This window comes from Calypte anna, chromosome 18 (genome assembly GCF_003957555.1).
Source record: "Calypte anna isolate BGI_N300 chromosome 18, bCalAnn1_v1.p, whole genome shotgun sequence".
Classification (NCBI taxonomy): domain Eukaryota; kingdom Metazoa; phylum Chordata; class Aves; order Apodiformes; family Trochilidae; genus Calypte; species Calypte anna.
The window spans coordinates 937,372-955,837 of record NC_044263.1 but is presented as its reverse complement, the minus strand read 5'-3'; the positions used below and the strand labels follow the sequence as shown (position 1 = coordinate 955,837).

At 55.1% G+C, this 18,466-nt stretch overlaps 1 protein-coding gene across 12 annotated transcripts in view; it reads right to left on the bottom strand.

Annotated features, from left to right (window-relative positions):
• Positions 1-94: 94 nt before the first annotated feature.
• The window catches only part of BAIAP2 (BAR/IMD domain containing adaptor protein 2), a 38,709-nt gene continuing 20,337 nt past the window's right edge, over positions 95-18,466 (bottom strand). Inside the window, exons 7-16 of one of the 12 annotated variants that reach the window (XM_030462031.1) lie at positions 11,536-11,688; positions 10,301-10,528; positions 9,483-9,684; positions 8,942-9,146; positions 8,771-8,839; positions 7,873-8,035; positions 7,372-7,470; positions 5,929-5,963; positions 3,465-3,512; positions 98-1,695 (exon numbers count right to left, since the gene is read on the bottom strand). In XM_030462031.1, the coding sequence (XP_030317891.1) occupies positions 3,485-3,512; positions 5,929-5,963; positions 7,372-7,470; positions 7,873-8,035; positions 8,771-8,839; positions 8,942-9,146; positions 9,483-9,684; positions 10,301-10,528; positions 11,536-11,688 (1,182 nt within the window). In that variant the 3' untranslated portion in view covers positions 98-1,695; positions 3,465-3,484. Of the gene's footprint in view, positions 1,696-3,464; positions 3,513-4,075; positions 5,359-5,928; positions 5,964-7,371; positions 7,471-7,872; positions 8,036-8,770; positions 8,840-8,941; positions 9,147-9,482; positions 9,685-10,300; positions 10,529-11,535; positions 11,689-18,466 lie in introns of those variants that run through there. The other 11 variants (XM_030462034.1, XM_030462028.1, XM_030462036.1 and 8 more) reach the window with 11 other exon arrangements.

Below are 18,466 nucleotides of genomic sequence, written 5' to 3'. Positions count from 1 at the left end.
GATCATTGCCCAGCCCTGCCAGCTCTCACCAGATGCTGGGCACCAGGGCTGGAGACCAAGGATGCTCCAGGGGCAGAAGCCAAGGAAAGCTTCCAGCCAAGGAAAACACTGGGAGTGGGGGGGGGGCAACTTTTATTGCTCATAAATTACTTTTTCTCATAAAAAATTATTTCAGGTTACATCTTGAAGGTGCCACCAAGCCAGGAGGTGCATCAGAACGCTGAGGGCTGGCTGGAGCCTGGGGTGGATGCCTGGGGGTCCTGGGAGGGGAGTGGAAGAGGACAACACCTGTCTGGTGGTTGAGGGGACCCCAGGCTTGCCCTCACCCCAGGCTGTGAGCCCCCAGCCCTCTCCCACCCCAGTGGAGCCCTTCCCCTCACCCCTGTCCCCCCCCTCCATCTGCTCCAGCTCCGGGGGAGGAAGAAGCCACATGGTGGAAGATCCCAGACGGAGCCCAGGCGGACACAGGAGAAGCCACTTCCCAATCCTATTGGAGGGACCACGGCAGCGATGAGCTATTGCATCCAGCTGGGAAAGAGCCCTGTGGGCATGGAAACAGCAGGCAGCCCACCCACGGGCAGTGCCCCACAGGTCTGGGTGCTCAGCAAAGCACCTGCCACGCACCAGCGATTAAAAAGTACAAAATGAAAGATGCCACGGAGAAGGTGAAACCTCCAAGGTTGCTGATCCCCCACGCTGCCTGACACACAACCACTTGTCCATGGGAGATCTGGTTCCTGCCTGGAAAACTCTCACCCCTGTTCCTGTGGCAGGCATGTGGCTCAGCTCTGGGTGTGGCAGCACGGCCCAGGCACAGCTTTGCTCCTGGGGTACTCCCAGCAGTAACTTCAGCACGTGTGTGGGTATATATATATTTATATATATATATGTATATATATATATTTCTCTATATCTATCTCTCTTTCTCATGCAGCTCTAGTAATAGAGGAAGAGCAGCCAGCCAAGCAAGAGGTGTGGATGGGAGAGCCTGTCTGAGGGGAGCAGGGTGCCCCTTCCACTGCTGGGCCCCCTTGCAGCCCTGGACACCCCAAGGCACACTTAAACACAGCCCTCACTTTCAAAAATGTTTTTGTTTTGTTTTGTTTTTTTTTTTTCTAGCTTATATTTTACAGCAGTACCATAACACCCTATTATATACAGAGACCTGGTACTGCAGGAGCTCTGGGACCATCCCTGACCCTGTGGGGGCTGCAGTGCTGACACCCCACTGCTGGCATCCCAGGGGGCTTGGGCAGGAGCCTACAGCTCCCACCACCTCCTTGGTGTGCACAGGGGATCCTGCCTGTCCCAGGGGTCCCTCCTGGCTCCACACAAGTGGCCACGAAGCTTAGAAGTAAAAGTGGCTCTGGGACACGCTGCCATGACAAGAGGTCTGTGTGGCCAAAGGACAGGCCAGGGGGCAGGGGTCTAACCCTCTGCCACCGAGAGCAATAAGCTGGGTCTAGAGAAGAGAAGAAGGGCACTAGCGTCAGCCTTTGGCTTTGAAAGCAGCAGGATTAAATAAACTCTGCCTAAAAATGAAGTCCTGGAAAGCTGGACATGCAGTGGTGAGGAGGAGGAGGCAGCGAGTGCCGCGTGGCACGGCGGGCACCAGAGCTCCTGACTCAGCTGATGAAGGGAGCCGAGCGGTCGTTCGTCACCGTTGGCTTCAGCTGGACGTTGGCAAAGGGGTTTCTGCAGAGGAAGAGGAAGGCAGAGTTTAGCAGGAGGGATGGTGGCAACGGGGCCAGGGCACCAGTGAGACCCCAAGAAGTTTTTGCTGCAGAGCCAAAGTGGCTGTGCTGGGCATCCTTTGGGGCTGAGCCCAGAACCACCAGCCATGTCCCCTCCACCTGCCCGGCACCAGCAGCATTTGGGATGGAATTAAGCTGGAGCTGCCCCTCATTTCTCTGCTTCTCTCACAGTTGGAGCATTGGTGGATGTCAGAGCTGAACCAGCAACAGCTGCTGCGTGTGAGGTGTTCTCCATGTCCTGCAGACCTAAAGTTGGGGCTGCTAAAGGGGACCCTGAACTGGAGAAGCTGCACCAGTCCCCTCAAGCAGTTCCTTAAGCAACACCCCAAGATCACCCATCTCTGTACTGTGCCACTATGTGGAGTGTTACTGCTCCCTACACCCCATCTGCCAAGGGACATGTGGGGACACCTGGAGAAGAGCAGAGCTTCCAACTCTGCACCCTGGCTGGGAAGCCTTCGGAGTAGCCAAATATCAGAGGGAGAGAGGGAGAACACGGGGAGATGACAGTCCCCTGGATGAGCTGGCTGCACAGGGCTAAATCCAGCCTGGCTCTTGGCAAGCTGGCCCTGGGCACCCCAAGGATCTGCAGCACCCTAGAACTGGAGCAGGGCATTACCCATCCAGGGCATCCCCAGTGCTGCTGGCATCTGCTGGCTGTGGCTATTTCTGTGATAGGGAACAGGAGAAGCACCCTTACCTGCCCCTAGGAGTGTCCCTCTGTCCCCTCCTGGCAGGATAGGTACTGGAGGGTGCAGCTATGGGGGTGATGCCAGCTCTGGTACAGCCACTCTGGGCTGCCAGGAGCCACAGGGTTCAAACCAGAGCTGGGAGCAGCCACCTGCACCCCACAGAGCCCCCTTGCACCCAACAAACCTCCTGCACCCTGCAGAGCCCACCCCCCCCAGCTGTCTCCCATGGGGCAGGAGGAAGGGTAATTAGTTTCCTAGGGTAATTAGTTTCCTAGCTAATTAATGTAGCTTCTTAGATTGCTTCCCCCCATCCCTCCCTGCCCCCCCCCCCAGGATGCCAAAATAGATTGTGAGGACTGGAGGGAGAGGAAAGGTTGCTTTGATGAGGCATCAGGGGTTATTATTAACTGGTTTTGTTCTGGCAGAGAAGAGCCGTGGGGACAGGAGCCCGCAGCTCCGGCAGCCGCGGGAAAAACCAGCTCACGATATCAAAGAGAAATGGGGAAGGGGCTCTCCAGGGCTCGGCAAATGGCAGCGAGGTGTAGGGGGGGTCCCGGCTGCTAGGGAAATTCTGACTCTGGGGGCCACGGCCGGGGTCGGGACGAGGAGGCTGCCGAGACGCGTCCCCGGGGCAGTCTACAAGCAAAAGAAGCTGCTCAAAAAACGAGGTTAGCGTGGGTCAGCTCCCCCCTCCTCGAGGGGTGGGGGAGCTGGGGAGGGCGCCGGTGGGACGGCGAGGACCGGAGACCTACAAACCAAAGAAGGTGGTTACGGGGAGCGGGGGAAGCAGCTCAGCCCCGGCGGTGCGAGAGCCGTGCAACTGCAGCGCGGGGGGCACCCGGGGCTCCCACCACCGGCACGGGGACAAGCGGTGACAAAGGCAGGGCACAGGCGGGTGGCTGGGTGAAGGGGGGTGCTGGGGAGGGGGCGAAGCAGAGCGGTGGCAGCAGCAGCCCCGCGGCCGTCACCCAGCGCCAGCACACCCAGGGCTCGGCCACCCCCGAGACCGTCAACTTACTAACTACGGGCAGGGGCACCTCAAAACCTGGCCACTTCAACATCGGGGCTGCAAGGGAAAGAGAAGGCAGGTTGGAGGACACCGGGAGCGCTCCGACCCCTTGAGGGCAACACAAAGGTGGTTACGGAGAGGCGGGGGGCGAGCGGCCCGCCCGCAGAGGAAGCAGGAGGGAAAACAAAATAAGGAGGAGGAAGAAAAAGGAGGAAAAGTCATGTTTATTGAGTGACTGGTGCTGCCCGCAGGCTCCCTGCGAGGAGGGGAAGGAAGGGCACGGCCAGCACCTGGGGGGAGCAGGGCGGAAGGAGGGGGTGGGCTTCCTTCCCCCCGCCCCGCTCGCAGCGCAGACGGGACATGCAGCATCCCCGGGACTCGCACTTAAACAGTTTCAGCTGCTCCCGCACAGTAAAGCTGTTTAAAGGTGCACCCAGGGTCTCCCACGGCCGCCTGAGGCCGAAGGGATGGAGACGGGATGTAAAAAAAAAATAAAAAATAAAAAAATTAAAAAAAAAAAACAAACAAAAAAAATTCGGCATGGCCACGTGCAAGGGGCGATGCAGGTGGTGACAGGCAGCAGGCAGGCAGAGCAGCCGACAAAGACACCGAGGCCCAGCTCAATGCAATAAATAAAACTTTTATTCAAACAATAACTCAGTACAGGGCACATTTCTCTCTGGCTTTTAAAAAAAGTTTTTCAGCACTTCACAATCTCCATACAGGCTCTGCTAGGCTGGGAGGGTTTCTTTTGTTGTTTTGGTTTGGTTTTTTCCCCCCTCCTCTACAGTCAGTCACTCAGCACGAAATATCCTGGGTTAAAAATCTTTAGCAAAATCAGGACATCGATGCAGGAGGGTCTTGTTACAATATGCTCGTAGGCAAGTGTATAAAACAAAAACTTGTCCGTGTGTGTGTGTTTATGTGTGTGTGTGTGTCTGTGTGTGCCTGTATTGCCAGCAATGCCCCAGTAAACAGGCAACATCAGAGGTTCTAAAAATCACATCAGAAAAAGAAAGCGTGTACAGCTCTGCGGTGGAGACGGCCACGGGCACTGGGGGGGTGATGGCTGGGCTGGGGGAGCGGGACCCCAAGAGCCAATCCAGCCCTGGGGGGCTGCCAGGCTCCTCAGCACAGTGGGCAGGGGGGGCTCAAGCCCAGATCAGGAATGTGAGCGCATCCTTGGGCAGCTCCGTCCCAGCCCCCAGTGCACTACAGTGAGGTAACAATACCTTGCTACAAAAAATATATATATATATTTATAAAACAAGCAGGAGTAACCCTTCCAGGGGGGCTGTGCCCCACAGCCGGTGGGACCCCAAAGCCCTTTCCCCAGAGTGGGAGCTCTGCCCTATCTGCTTCTCCCAGTGCCACAGCAGTGGTGGGCGGGGGCTGGAAGCGGATGAGGGCGAGGAATGGCATCCCGGGCACCCCGGGTGCTCAGTAACAGTACGGACACCAGAGGCCATGCATATTTGATCCAGTTTGGGAGGTTTTTGTCCAGGGTCGTGCAGCCCCCTTGAGGAGGGGCGGTGCATCGCTAACATTCACACAGGACTACAAAAGGAAAAAAAAAAAAACAAAAAAACAAAAACCAAAACTGGGTTCCACTAAAGTGTCAACTGCATCCAGGCTGCTTCAAAGCAAGCACAGACTGATCGGCAGTTTCTGCTCTGAAAAGGCTTCAGAAACAAGGGCACTGTGAACACCAGGGAGGGGTGGAGAAGCACCATGGTTTCCTTGAAGATCACAAGAGTTTAAAATCCAAAAGAAGTCGAGAAAGAGAAACGAAGGGGAAAGAAAAAAAAAGGGAGGAAAGAAGCAGAAAAAGCTCTTCCAAGCAGCAAGGCCCCGCCGCGAGCCAAGGTGTCCTCACACCGTTGATACCAAACTGCCACTGCCACTGTGGAACAAACACAGGAGACTTGCCAGAGTGGGTGGGACCACCGACACACACCACGGGGCTGCACCATGCTGGGAACCCAGCTTCCTGGGGTCCCAACTCCCTGGCACGGCACCTGGCAGCAAGCTTGACCCCTGACAGTCACCACTCTGCTCGTTGGCTTGCGGTTTGTCCCCAGGAGTGAGATGGGGCAGCTCCAAGGCTGGGGGAATGGGGATGAAGAAGCTGCTGGGTAGGGAAGGTGCTGGGAAAGCCCCCAAGCACCCTCCATGCTCTCGCTATCCGGGCTCAAGCCCAGAGAAGGTTTAGGGGGTGGGAGGGAAAGATGCAACTCTGGACAAAGGAGCACAAGGGCTGTGAGATTGGGGATGTAGGGGCTGGCCCTAGGACCCTCCTCCACACTCAAGACAAGACCCATACTGTGTCCTCCATCACACAACCCCATCCCAGCCGCTGGCAGTCCCCCAGGAAGCCTGCACAGGGACGCCCTGTGGGGACACAGCACTGTGGCTTTACCCTGAGCCAACGCCATCAGTTCATGTTCAGGTAACACGAGAGGTTGAGGCTTACCTGCTGACGGACCTCGTCCCGTAGTCATCGAGACCCTGTGGAGAGGAGGGAAGGAAGCATGGTGAGGGGGGATGTGGGCTGCACCCATCTGGGGACCACCGGGGTGACACAAACAGACCAAAGTGCATCAGGACCCAGGGATGCCGGAGCCAGGAGCCGATGCACTTGGAGAGGGACATGGAGATGGTTTAAATGGGATTTAGACAGCAGAGAGTAAAGTTGCTCCACTCCCTTGGGAGCAGGACTTTATTCTGGCAAGACGAGGGAAAGGAACCACCAGGAGGGCCCTGGTCTGCCAGACCCCTCCATGGGACAGAGCTCCAGCCACATTCCAGATGCGAGACACTTGGAAAGGGGGTCGAACAAGTCTGAGACATCAGTGAAATGTTCCGTGGAAAGAGGTGTTGGTGTTAACACCCACCAGAAACCCACAGGAGTTTGGACCATTTTCTCCTTCAGCCGGTACTGAATGGCCTTACAGCGGGGAAGGGCTGCCCTGGTCTGAGGAGGAGACAGGGACTGGGCTCAGAGGGTGTCCCTCAAGGACATCACTCCCTGGAGAGGACCTGCCCTGGGATACAGCCACGGAGCAGCTCTGCTCTCCATGACAAACACAGCTCCAGTAAAGAGGAGTCACTGGTCTGAGCTGGGCATGCACCAGGGGTCAGAGACCCCACCATGCCAGAAGTGTTCCCAACCACAAAACCCCAGTATCCAGCAGCAAATCCTGCTGGGAAAACCCAGCAAACAGCAAGAAGCAGAGCTATACCTCTGTCCCAGCCCTTGCAGAGACGGACCAGGGCCTGGCTGGAGGGTTGGGTGCTGCATGGCCCTTCCTCATCCTCTCCTCTGCCAGTGCATGCCAAGCACTCCAAGGAATGCTCATCATGGCTCATCCCACCGTGCTGGTTTTAGCAGGGAAGCCCCCCCGTGCCAGCAGCTTCTGGGTTAGACTGCTTTCAGCCACACACACATCCTTCCTAACATGTTATCTGAGAAGCCCTGAGCAGCTTTTGGCCAACCTCCAGAGCCCTGCATGGGGTCTGCCCCAGCCCCACACACTCACCCCAGTGTCCCCGTGGGACTGTCACCGGCTTGAATCGGCCTGTGCCAGAGAAAACACTTCCAGCTGCTTGCGAGCAGCTCGTTTCTGGTGGGAGGCTCCCACGGAGCCAGCAAGTGTTGTCCTTTGGGGGTTTACGGTGCCGTTTTGTGCCATTCATTCCCTGTGCCTCACCTGTGCCACCCAGGCAAGCCAAAGCAGCCAAGTCCATCCCATCCCCTGCTCTCCTCTCCCACCGCCTCCCTGCATCCCCATCCCTCCTCCCCAGGAGAGATGCTGGGCAGGAGATGGGGCCCTGGGTGAGGCACACGGGTCCTGCAGGCAAGAACGGCCAACTGTCCGTAAATCCCAAGGGAAACATTGCATGAGTTTGGACTTACAGCTGTTGACCTAGTGTAAGGCTTGTAGTGAGCAGAGGGCGGCTGGCAGAGGCCACTGGGGTAGTCTTTAATTGCACACCCATAGGGCATTAGGTAGTCCTACAAACAACGAAGACAGGTTGGAGAGCAGCCCTCCTCCACCACACCAGGACTGAGCACACACACTCAAAAGAATCCCAGACTGGTTTGGGTTGGAGAGAACCTTAAAGCTCTTCCAGTCCCAGCCCTGCCATGGTCAAGGACACCTCCCACCAGCCCAGGTTGCTTCAAGCCCCGCCCAGCCTGGCCTTGAACACTGCCAGGGATGGGGCAGCCACAGCTTTCCTGGGCAATCTGCTTTAACACACTTCATCCTTTTGCTTTAAAACTCAACAGAGCCTTTGCAGACACCAGGACCACCACACGGGCTCCAGCAGTGACTTAACACCCACAGCTTTGCTCAAGCATCTCCCGTTTATAAAAAGACCCCTCCTGGAGTGGGAGAAGCCCCCACGGGCTCACCTGGGAGAAGGCGGGCACGGCCACGCTGTACGGCCGCTGCTTGAAGGTGTTGGCACCTTGTGCCTGGAAGGCCTGGGAAGCCATGCCGTAGTCGGGTGGTGGGATGGCGATGTCGTCCTTGTCCAGCAGGTTGCCGGTGCTGCTGCTCTTCCCTTGCTGCAGGCTGGGTGGGGGGGGGACCCCAAGCACAGGCATCAACACCAGCCCAGGCTGAGACCCCCAGACTGCCCATACACCTCTGGTGGGAGGTCCCACAGCCACCCCCCCCCAAGCAGTGTCCCCAGGTGTCCAAGGCCAGCAGTTTCCTGGCTTGCACCAGCCATGGTGTGGCCAGCAGGACCAGGGCAGGGATTGTCCTTCTGCACTTGACAGTAGCGAGGCTATACCCTGAATCCTGGGGTCAGTTTTGGGTCCCTCAGGACAAGAAGGACATTGAGGGGCTGGAGCATGTCCAGGATGGACAACAGAGCTGGGGAAGGGTCTAGAGCACAAAGTCTGACCAGGAGGGGCTGAGGGACATGGGGGTGTTCAGCTTGGAGAAAAGAAGGCTGAGGGGAGACCACCTCAGTCTCTCTACAACTGCTTGAGAAGAGGCTGGAGCCAGGGGGGTTGGTCTGTTCTTCCAAGGAACAATTAATAGGATGAGAGAAACCAGACTCAAGTTGCCCAGGGATGGTTTAGGTTGGAGATTGGGAACAACTCCCTGGAAAGCCTGTCAGGACCTGGCCCAGGCTGCCCAGAGCAGGGGTGGAGTCCCCATATCTGGAGGGTTTCCAAGCCCTGGAGATGTGGTGCTGAGGGACACGGGGCAGTGCTGGGGTAACAGTTGGACAAGGGGAGCATTCCCATCCCAAGCCCACACCCTGCCCTGGGACAGGCACCCGCGTGATGCTCCTACCCCGTGTGGACCCGCTCGCTGCCATCGTTGTCAAGGACCCGTGTGTAGGAGAACGGAAACCATCCCCTCCTGAAAGGCAAAAGCAGGAGGTGAAGCCAAACCCACGTTCACTCCTGTAGGATCCAGGACAGGCTGCACTTGGGGAGCTCTGGGGACAGCCACAGCACTCACATTTTTGTTTTCTCACTCTCTCCATAATGCCAGCCGTCCCTGGCCTCTGGCACCAGCAGTGTGATGAGGTCTCCCTCCTTGAAGCTCAGGAGGGTGCTGTTATCTCCAGCAGCATGAGAGAAAATGGCCTGCACCCTTGTCCGGCCGTTCCTCTCGAGCCCGGCGGCCATGGAGCTGGAGCGCGGCAGCGTCTTGTTTTCAGCTGCTGAGAGACAGAGACCAACGAGTGCCCCAAGTCCTTGACCCCACCGCCGTACCGAAGCACAGCTCTGCCAGGACAGGTTCCTGACCTCACTTATTGTACCCCCTTCTCCCAACAGGACCTCCTGTGTGACCCAGTGACCAGCACCAGGCTCCTGCCCTCGGCATCGCCACGGCAAAGGGAGCGGCCTCCCGGCGTAAGATCCCACATAATTTTCCCCCTGGGAATCCCATCCACAGGCTGAAAACCCACCCGGCCAAACCCCACCCAGCTGAACACCCGAGGCAGAGCCCAGTTCTGCTCATCTCCCATCCCCAGATCCAGAGCCCAGGGCCTTACCTGAGGCGTAGCTGTTTTTCGGTGTCACGTTTTTGCGAACTGGGAGTGTGTTGGAGTAAGAGTCACTCAGCTGCTTCTGAGGCTGGGGAGGAGATAAAGATTTGGGCTGTGCTGGCTTCATCTCAGACCAGTGGTTGTACCCATCGCTGTCTGGGCCCGAGACTCCGTTCATCACCGGCATGGCCTCCTGTGCCGACATGCGCTACGGAGAGAGGAGAGGAGAGGGATGGGGGGGAGATGGGGAACAGCTCCGTTAGGGCACCCCAGGGCAGCTCCCGCAGGGGGATACAGCTCCCGGCAGACCAGAGCTTCTGCCTGTTGGGGTCAGTCCCCCACCTTAGGGAACCTGCTCTGGGGGAGCAGTCGGGTCACCTCACACCCAGTAAAACCCTCCCGAGCTCTGCTGCTCAGCTTGTGCACCCACATCAGGGGGCAGACCCTTTTCTGAAGGGTCTTTCTTCCCATGGTCACTGAGCTACCTTGGTTCGGTCTCAGTTCTAGGACCAGCCTGACTGAGACCAGTCTGGCAAGGGAAGTCCAGCTCATGGGTTCTCCAACACACCCCACGAGGAGCCCCAGCCCCTCTGGAGCTCAGCAACCCCGGTGGGGTGGGATGTGATGGGATGGGATGCCTATCCCCATGCCAGGCTGCTCCCCATATTCCAGGGCAGCCCATGGTCACGGAGCTGCCCATCCCTTAAAATCAATGAAGGACCATCAGAAGGCAACTTGCTGAGGACAACGGTGACACTGGCCTGGGATCCTCCCTCCAGCTTTGCTCAGAAGGGCAGGACAGCTTCCCCCATGGAGATACTTACTCCTACAAAAGGTGCCAGCTCCGGGGGGACAGGGAGAGGTTTGGCACCAGGGATGGGGTCAGAGATGATGAGGTTGGATTTGGATGTAGACAAAGGGCTGGGCATGATGGTGCCATTGCTGCTGGCAGCCATCTGCTGCATCAGCTGTATAGCACGGTCTGGGATCTTGTTGGGATCCGAGCAGGATTGCTGCCACAGTGGCAGTTTCTGTGTCAGCATCTCCTTCCCCTGGAAAAAAAGAGAAAAATGAAGCATGAGGACACAGGGGAGCAGGAAAACCCATCCAGCTCTTCACCTGGCTTGGCCACAAGACTGATCAACAACTCTGTGCATGGCATTGAGGAGATGAAACCCAGGGAATCGCTGCTGCCGGGCTCTGAGGGCAGATGAGCCAGGAAGGTGTCAAGAAAAACACGGAAATGGCTCTCCCCACAGCAGAGGGTGATCCAACGCCTCTGCATGGCTTCACCACTGGACTCAACTGGGGACATTTTGGTCCCCACATAGCAAAAGTCCCTCCAAAGCCAATTTCAAAGCCCCAAAACATTTCCCCACTACAGGCCACCAGTTCCACTGTGGCTGTGGCCACTGCCAGCATCCCTGGGAGCTGCTGGAGGGTATTTGAAGATGGCAAAGCCCACACTGGCTGCTGATGGCCCTACACCCACCTGGGCTCTGGCCCAGCCACCTGCAAAGCCTCTCTTGCAAAACCACCCCGTGCGATGCTGCAAAAAAGTTTTTGGCATCACCACACCGTAGCTGCGTGGCAGGTGCTGGCACCCTCCTGACTCCCATCCCTGGAGGGGATTTTTTCCCCTCCCCGGGGGGGATTTCTTCCCCTCCTGAGGGGTTCCCACCCACTGAGCACGGCTCCAGCCCATGGTGCTGACTAATCCCAGCTCCTGCTCCCCGTGCTAAGCGTGGTGGTGACAGATGGGTGCTGGGAGCGGCGGGGGGTGGCGGTGGGGAACAACCAGAAGGGGAGCAGGAGGCTGTGGGAGCAGCTCTGGTGTTCCCAGCTCTCGTCTGGATGGATTCTGCTCCAGAGCAGCGCGGGGGCCACCGCTCCCTAGGCTGGCAGCAGCTCCAGCCCTGGCCAGGAGACGTGGGCTGCCTGGGGCTCCCGCTCCCCACAGGAGCATCGCTGCTTTGCATTTCTTCTGCTTTTGCAAGCCATGAGCTGAGGCAGGAGGAACCAGACGAGCCTCTACAGGAGCCTGCGGGTGCCGACTCACCTTGGCATGGTAGGTGATGGCACTCTTTGCCACCGCACACTGTTTCTCCACCAGGAAGCAGAACCGTCTCCTCTCTTCCGTCAGCGCGGTCTTGTAGCCATCAGAGACGTAGTTTTCCAGCTCACCCTGCTTGTTGCTGATGGCTTCGATGTACTAGAGGAACAAAAAATTGAAACAGAGAAGTGACTGACTCCAGTGCTTCACCCACTGAGCACAGGGCATCACGGAATGGCTTTGACTGGAAAAGACCTTTGAGACCATCGAATCTGACTGTTAACCCAGCAGTGCCAAGGCCACCAACAAGCCATGTCCCTCAGCACCACATCTCCACGGCTTTTGAACACTGCCAGGTATTAAAAAGGATTCAGCATCCTCCAGAGGAGAGGTCAGAGGTGCTGCAGGGAGCCCCTCCAGCACAGGACACGCACACGTATGCCCACGTGGCCCCCCCACAACCCACCCTTGCTCATCCGAGCCCCCCACGCAGAGGAGCTGACTCAGTGTGTGGGCTGGGAGCGGGGACAAGCTGTGCCATGGGTGGTGGAACGAGCTGTGCCATGAGCTGTGCCACCCTCTCACCAAACAGGGAGACCACACCAGCAGTGGAGGCTGCCCCGATGGGACGGGGATGGCCACAGCCCCCTGCTCATCCCCACCATGGAGCACCCAGGACCACTGCTTGGCCAGGCCATCAGCATCTCCAGCACAGAGGGTGTGAGACGGCCCCAGGTCCCACAACCAGCCACCTTCTTGTCCCCTTGATGCCCCCGGGATGTCCCCAGCTCCTCTGCAAGGAGCTTCCAGCTTCTCTCTGGCAGAGCAGCCACCAAGCCCCTCAGAGGAGCACAGCCACAAACCCCCGGGTGCTGCTAAACCTGCTGCAGAGAGCCTGAGCTTCACTGGGAAGGGAATTAAACTGGAAATTTAGGGCCCAAAGCAGCTTTACTCCTTTCTTCATGTTTAAGCTATTTTTAGCATGCTACAATATTTATTAGCAGACACATAAAATGGAACAAACCTCAGCAGAGCAGCGAGATTAAGTGACATCCCTGACTTCAAAGGGGGCTTATTCCAGAACTGGGGCTTCCACAGCTTGGGGCATCCTCCCTCAAGAGCAAACCTGCTGAGAGCTCAGGCAAGACCAGTGGGTTTTGGGTTTCCCCACAGGCACTAACATAGGTGGGGGAAAACGGGGTCAGAGAGAAACGGGTAAAATCCCACTTTGCAACCAGCACCCCTGATTCCAGGAGAGTATTTTCCTCTAAACAAGAAAAGCCTTTGCAAGAACCACCCCCAACACCCTAAACCCACCCTCCTTAATTTACTAACTGGGCCATGGAGGACGGGAAGGTGAGGAGTGAAATGAGTCCAACCCTGGCTAATTTAGTGCAGTGGCACAAGGACCATCCCACCACAATCCCATTTCCCTGGTATCATAACGAAACCCCTGGGACTGTTGTGTCCCCAGGCAGGAGCCAGCCCCAAAGACTGCACCACAGGGGAAACTCCTCCTTTTCGTAGCAATGTTCAATTCTTTAGTTTTAATCATGGCTTAAACACTCGAGTTTAAAGCCTTATTTACATCCCTGATTTCCATCTTGTTTTCCAAGTGCCTTTTTAATTATTTCTCTGAAGAAAGCCTCATCTTCATGGCGGCAACCAGTTAGAACATGTTGAGCCGCGAGCAGAGAGCCCACGCTCTAAATTTAGTATTCTCAGCTCTTTATATACTTTATGTAAATATGCCTGATGTGCCATTGATTTATTCAGAGCCTTGATTTTTACGCGTTATTACATTACAAAATGGCGAGCAGCATGTCTTCCTCACTAGACAGTTTTCATTTCAGATTTGCTCCAGATGACAATGGGCTTTCGAGTAACATGGAGAAAGACAAGTTAAACAAAACCCTTCCTAGATATGCCAGATGCACAGGGGAAAAAAACAAACAAAAAAACCCCAAACAAGGCATGATGTAAGATCCCACTGCTGCATGACCAGGATTGGCTTTAATCACCATGGCTCGGCAGCATCGATCAGTGAGACCTCACCAGTGAGTGTGTACCCTGCTCGAGTGCTGTGTTTTAAATTCAGACCTTGATTTATGCTGTCAGCTTCCAATTCAGATTTTAAGCACCATCTAAATAAAATACCCAGTTTAAACTAGAAAAAAACAAATGCAGAAATTTCGGACCTGAGCATCCAAGGGGGCAGGGAGCTGGGCAGGGCAGCACTGGGGGTGGTCACTGAAAAGCTGAAGCCACCCAGCAGCTCCAGAAACCTTTTCTGGGTTTCTAGGTTGGAGAGGCCTCAAATAACTCCCCCGTCCCCCCTCCACCTCCTGATTGCAGCCGCTGCCAATTCCCCATCAGCCGCTGACCTAATTAGTGGTGTCAGCACACGGCGAGCTGAGGAGAGGGTCTGGGGTAAGAGCCAGGGAGAGGGTTTGGGGTAAGATGCTGCCATGCCTCTGGGGCAGAAGCCAGCACAGGGAAGGATCCTGCTGGGGCCAGGGAAGCTGCAATCCTGGGGAGAAGGAACCTGGTCCTGGTGTCACCAGTGTCACCAGCGGTGGTGGCTCAGCCAAGGACCTGCCAGTTCAACCCCTCCTGGCTGCCTGATGCTGGAGCAAAGCTTGGCCACGGGACAAGCACGGGCTCTGCTTTCTCCAAGCAGAGAAAGCAAAACAAGTTATTCAGACAGTGAATTAGGAAAAAGAAAAGATGAAAGGAGAAACAAGGTGCTGCCAAGTGCCTCATGCAAACAGCCACTGCTGTACCCAGCCAGAGCAGCCAGGGCATGCACAGGCCCTGTGTACACCACCTTCCCAGTGCCAGCCCAAAGCTGACAGCTTGAGGTGTATGAAGATGAAAAAGCAGCCAAGAAATAGATGAAAAAGCACCCAAGAAACATCAGGACCTGAGCTCTTTTCAAGCACACGCTGTTGGTGTTGTTAGAGCAGGAGAAACAGCAGCGTCATTACCAAACCTCAGCCAAGCCTTAACAACTTAACAACTTTCCTTACTGGGAAAAAATGAGCTCAAATCCTTCTATCCAAGCCAAGAATGTGCAGACTGGTCAGGAACACAAGCCAAGGGCTATGCCAATCACCACCACACCCAGACCAAGGTCAGAAACCATCACCACATCTCAGAGCTGCAGGGAAATTAGGGGAGAGGAACCTGGGGGCTGTGCCAGGCTGGAATACCTGGAAGGAATAAACAGCAGGAGAAGGGAAGATTTATTTAAGGAACCACTAGGGAGAATAATCAGAAAGTAATGGGATAAAATAAGGAAGAAGGTAGGTTGATTAACAGAGGAAGAGCATCTAAACTGTTGAATACTGTCAAGGCATAACAGCTGAAGCCCCACGGCATGGAGTCAAACAGCAGAGAAGGGAGAGCCTGGAGATCCTCAGCCCCAACAGCACCCAGGGAAGGAGATGGCTTTTCCTCTCCCAGAATTTGCTGGTGGAAGCTTGTGGATCCTGGAGCAATGGCAGGGGAGATACAGGCAATGAAGGTGACCAGGAGGGGACAGTGTCACTGATGGAGAGAAAGGTTTGGTGAGCTGGACAGAGCAATGCCCTCTGTGAGCCCTGGGATATCAGCAGCTCCTCCCAGCACAGCATGGCCAGGAAGCAGACTGGAGCCTGAGGAAGGAGACCAGAGCCTGGGGTGATCTAACTTCTCCAAGCCCTCCCTAGGATGCTGATGGTTGAAGGTGAATAACACACAGAGCAGATCCCCAGGCAATGCCTGGCTCCAGGGATGCCAGCCTGCCTCTTTGAGAAGAGCTGTTCCCCTCCTTACGGTGCCCGTCTCACACATCTGCTCACTGGAGCATCAGGCTCATCCTCTTGCTGCTCCTGCAAAGCACCATCCACTCATGTGATATTACATAAAACTTCCAGAGAGCAGCAGGGAATGCCTTCCCCAGCTGCCTGTGCAGGGGTTTCACCATCAGCTGCTTGAAACAGTCCCCCAGTATGGGGACAGCCCTGACCAACAGCTCAGTGTGTAAGGGTTGGTACAGAGATGCTCCTGACCCGCCCGGGAAGGGGACCTGGAGCCCAGCTTTCCCAGAGAGTCATTTGAGGCCTCTCAGCACAGAGAAAAGGAAGTTTAAGGCTTTATTTTGCATATTTGGAGCAGCTTATGTTTGTAGAGCTGTTTTCAGGACACCACAGGTTGTGCTGGAGCCTGTAGCTGTCCCTGGGTGGAAAGGATGCTGCCATGCAAACCTTCCATGCTACTGGCAGGAGGAGATGGAGCCTTCCTCCTCCTCCTTCACCTCCTCCTCCTGCCTCTTTCATAAGCACTCACTGACCACAAGGGCTGGAAAAGCTCCTGCAGCATGGGGCTCTTGCTGTGTCTGGAGAGAAGAGGGTCCAGGGCCCTGACAGGCAAGGGGTGCTGGAAGCCCATCAGCACCCAAAGCCTCCCAGAAGACTCAGGGCCACAGCCCCATGGTGAGAGGGACCAATATCACCAGCTCATGAATTAAAAGCTAATTATTGAGTAAACAGAGGCAAAAAATAATATCAGGGATGAGCTCTAAGGTCCCAAGCAGGTGACACAGCTGAGCCACGTGAAGGCTCAGGTTGGTCCTTCCTGAGGATGGCAAGTACACTTAATGCTGCCCATGACCACAGCAGCTCCTGAAGCATCTCCCACCCAGAGTTTCCCTATCTCCCCCCATCCCTGCACCAGATGGATGCTGACACCCAGCCTGACTCCACAACAAAACCTGGAGAGAGTTACCTGCAGCCACTGAGCTTTTACATAATTCTTCCCTACTTGACTTTCACGGGAGCCCTTGTAACCTGGTTTGTGCAAACTCCTCAGCTGGAGCTTCTCGACCTACACCTAAAATTATTTCTCCTAATGGGAATTATTGAAATAAGGTTTCAATTACAGAAGTTTAGAGGTTTATAACTCGTCCCTCCCTGGTTATTTGGCACACTGGTATTTAATGCTTGAAATGTTCCTGCAGGAAGAGGTGTAGGGCTGGACATGCTGCTGCCCACCCCCAGCCTTGGCCCGCACAGAGCCAGCTCCAGCTGCACTATTTAGTGTGAATTACAGTCAGCTTCATCTCAGCCTGATGGAGAAATCCAATTGCTGGTAGCATTAATATGATTTGATAAATAGTTTGAACCACCATAACTCCCTTGTTGAGCTGCTGATTCAATCAAGGTCCTAAACCCATTGCGACCTTCGTTTCATGGCTGGATCATAACCAGCATTTAATAATATTACAGCAGATTAGCTTCCTTGGTGATTGTTTCATCTTAATATTGTTTTCATTCTTCTTCATAAAAGACGTGAAGTGAATGGAATTGGTTTATTCTCCTGGTTTTTCAACACAGGTAAAAAAAAAAAAAATTCTCAGTAACTCTGTAAGTGTAAGGAGCTGTGGAGGCAGTCAGCTGCCTCAGCTCTCACTCCTCCTGTGTGACAAAAGCTCTGGACTGATTCATAAGGACTCAAAAGCCTGGCTTTATCACAACATTCAGCAACAGCCCACAACCACAGCATCACTCTTACCATGCCAGACAAAGCTTTGGAGATGGCAAATCACTCCTGCAGCCTAATTGCACTTGGAGCTGCTTTCAAGCCACACGAGTGACCCTGGCTGCATCATAAAGTGTTTTAAATCCTCAACCATTTTAATCCTGTGACACCCATCCTCACCTACTAAACTCCACAGAACAAACACAAGAGACAGTGGCCAGACCATGTGGGACTTGCAGACAACCCTGGATCAGCTCATGACACACAACATGTGGCTGATGAAGCTCAGGAGAAGCCTCCTGCAAATGTTGGGAAGCATTTTGCTGCTGCTTCATCTGAACAGACCTCCTCAGCCCCCATCCTCCCAAAGCTCCTGCTCACCAGCCACAAGACAACATTCTGTGCAGCACCTGCTGCATATCAGCATTTATTTCTGCTTTATAAAGGGGAAAATCTGAATTAAAGAGTCACAGGTGATGCTTGAGCTGTTTTGCCAGGCTTTCTGATCAATCTAGTGGAGGCTGGAGCCCAAGCCATGCAGAGCCCAGGTGAGGGCTGTCCTCTGCCAGACAGCAAACCAAAGCCTGAAGAGCTCCAAATCTCCTCTCCCCTCTGCAGAGATTGTGTTACAGAAACCACAGCACCTCCTTCCCCCCACCCACCTCACTTGCAGCCGATGACAAGATGTGGTCACTCAACAAGTGGTGAAAAGGCAGAAAGGAGCAATTCTGCTTCTCCTAGCATTAACTACAAAGAGAGATGATGACAGAGCACCAGACTGCTGGCTGCTCCAGTAGCTTAAGTGGCTGAGTCCTCAAGAGTCAGATGTTATTGCTGTTCTGAAGGAGGTGCCTGATGCAGCCACCAGAACCCTCCCATCCACAGCAGCTCACCCCATGGCCAGACAAAGAATCCACAAGACTGGATGGAAGAAGTCCAGCCAGTTGTTGTCTGATGGGGCTGTAGTACCCAGGCACCAGCCTGATGAAGCCTTCAAGCAACCCACAAGGACCATGAGGTGCCTTCAGCAGCCTCCTGGAAGGGTTTTACAAGCTGGCTGCAGGGGTGGCTCTGGGCCAGCTAAACAAACCCGACCACACGCAGCAGCTCCCCAAGCCCATGGTGTGGTTCTCTGCTTGAAGCCAGCTGAGAAAGATTTTTGTGGAGCAAAACCTCATGGTGCAACACCAGCAGCTCTGCAGATACTCCTGGTTCCCTAAGCCTGGTTACAATGCCAGCTCCAGGCTGGACCCATCCTTGCAGCGATCCCCCCACTCTCAGATGCCCATATGAGGGTAAGAAGAGCATCAAAGGTGGCCCAAAATACCCCCTTTTTCTGTTGAAAGGGAAAGCCAGCACTGCAGCCATCCAGAACAGAAAAAATTGCTGCTTCAGCTGAATTCAGCAATTTAACTTT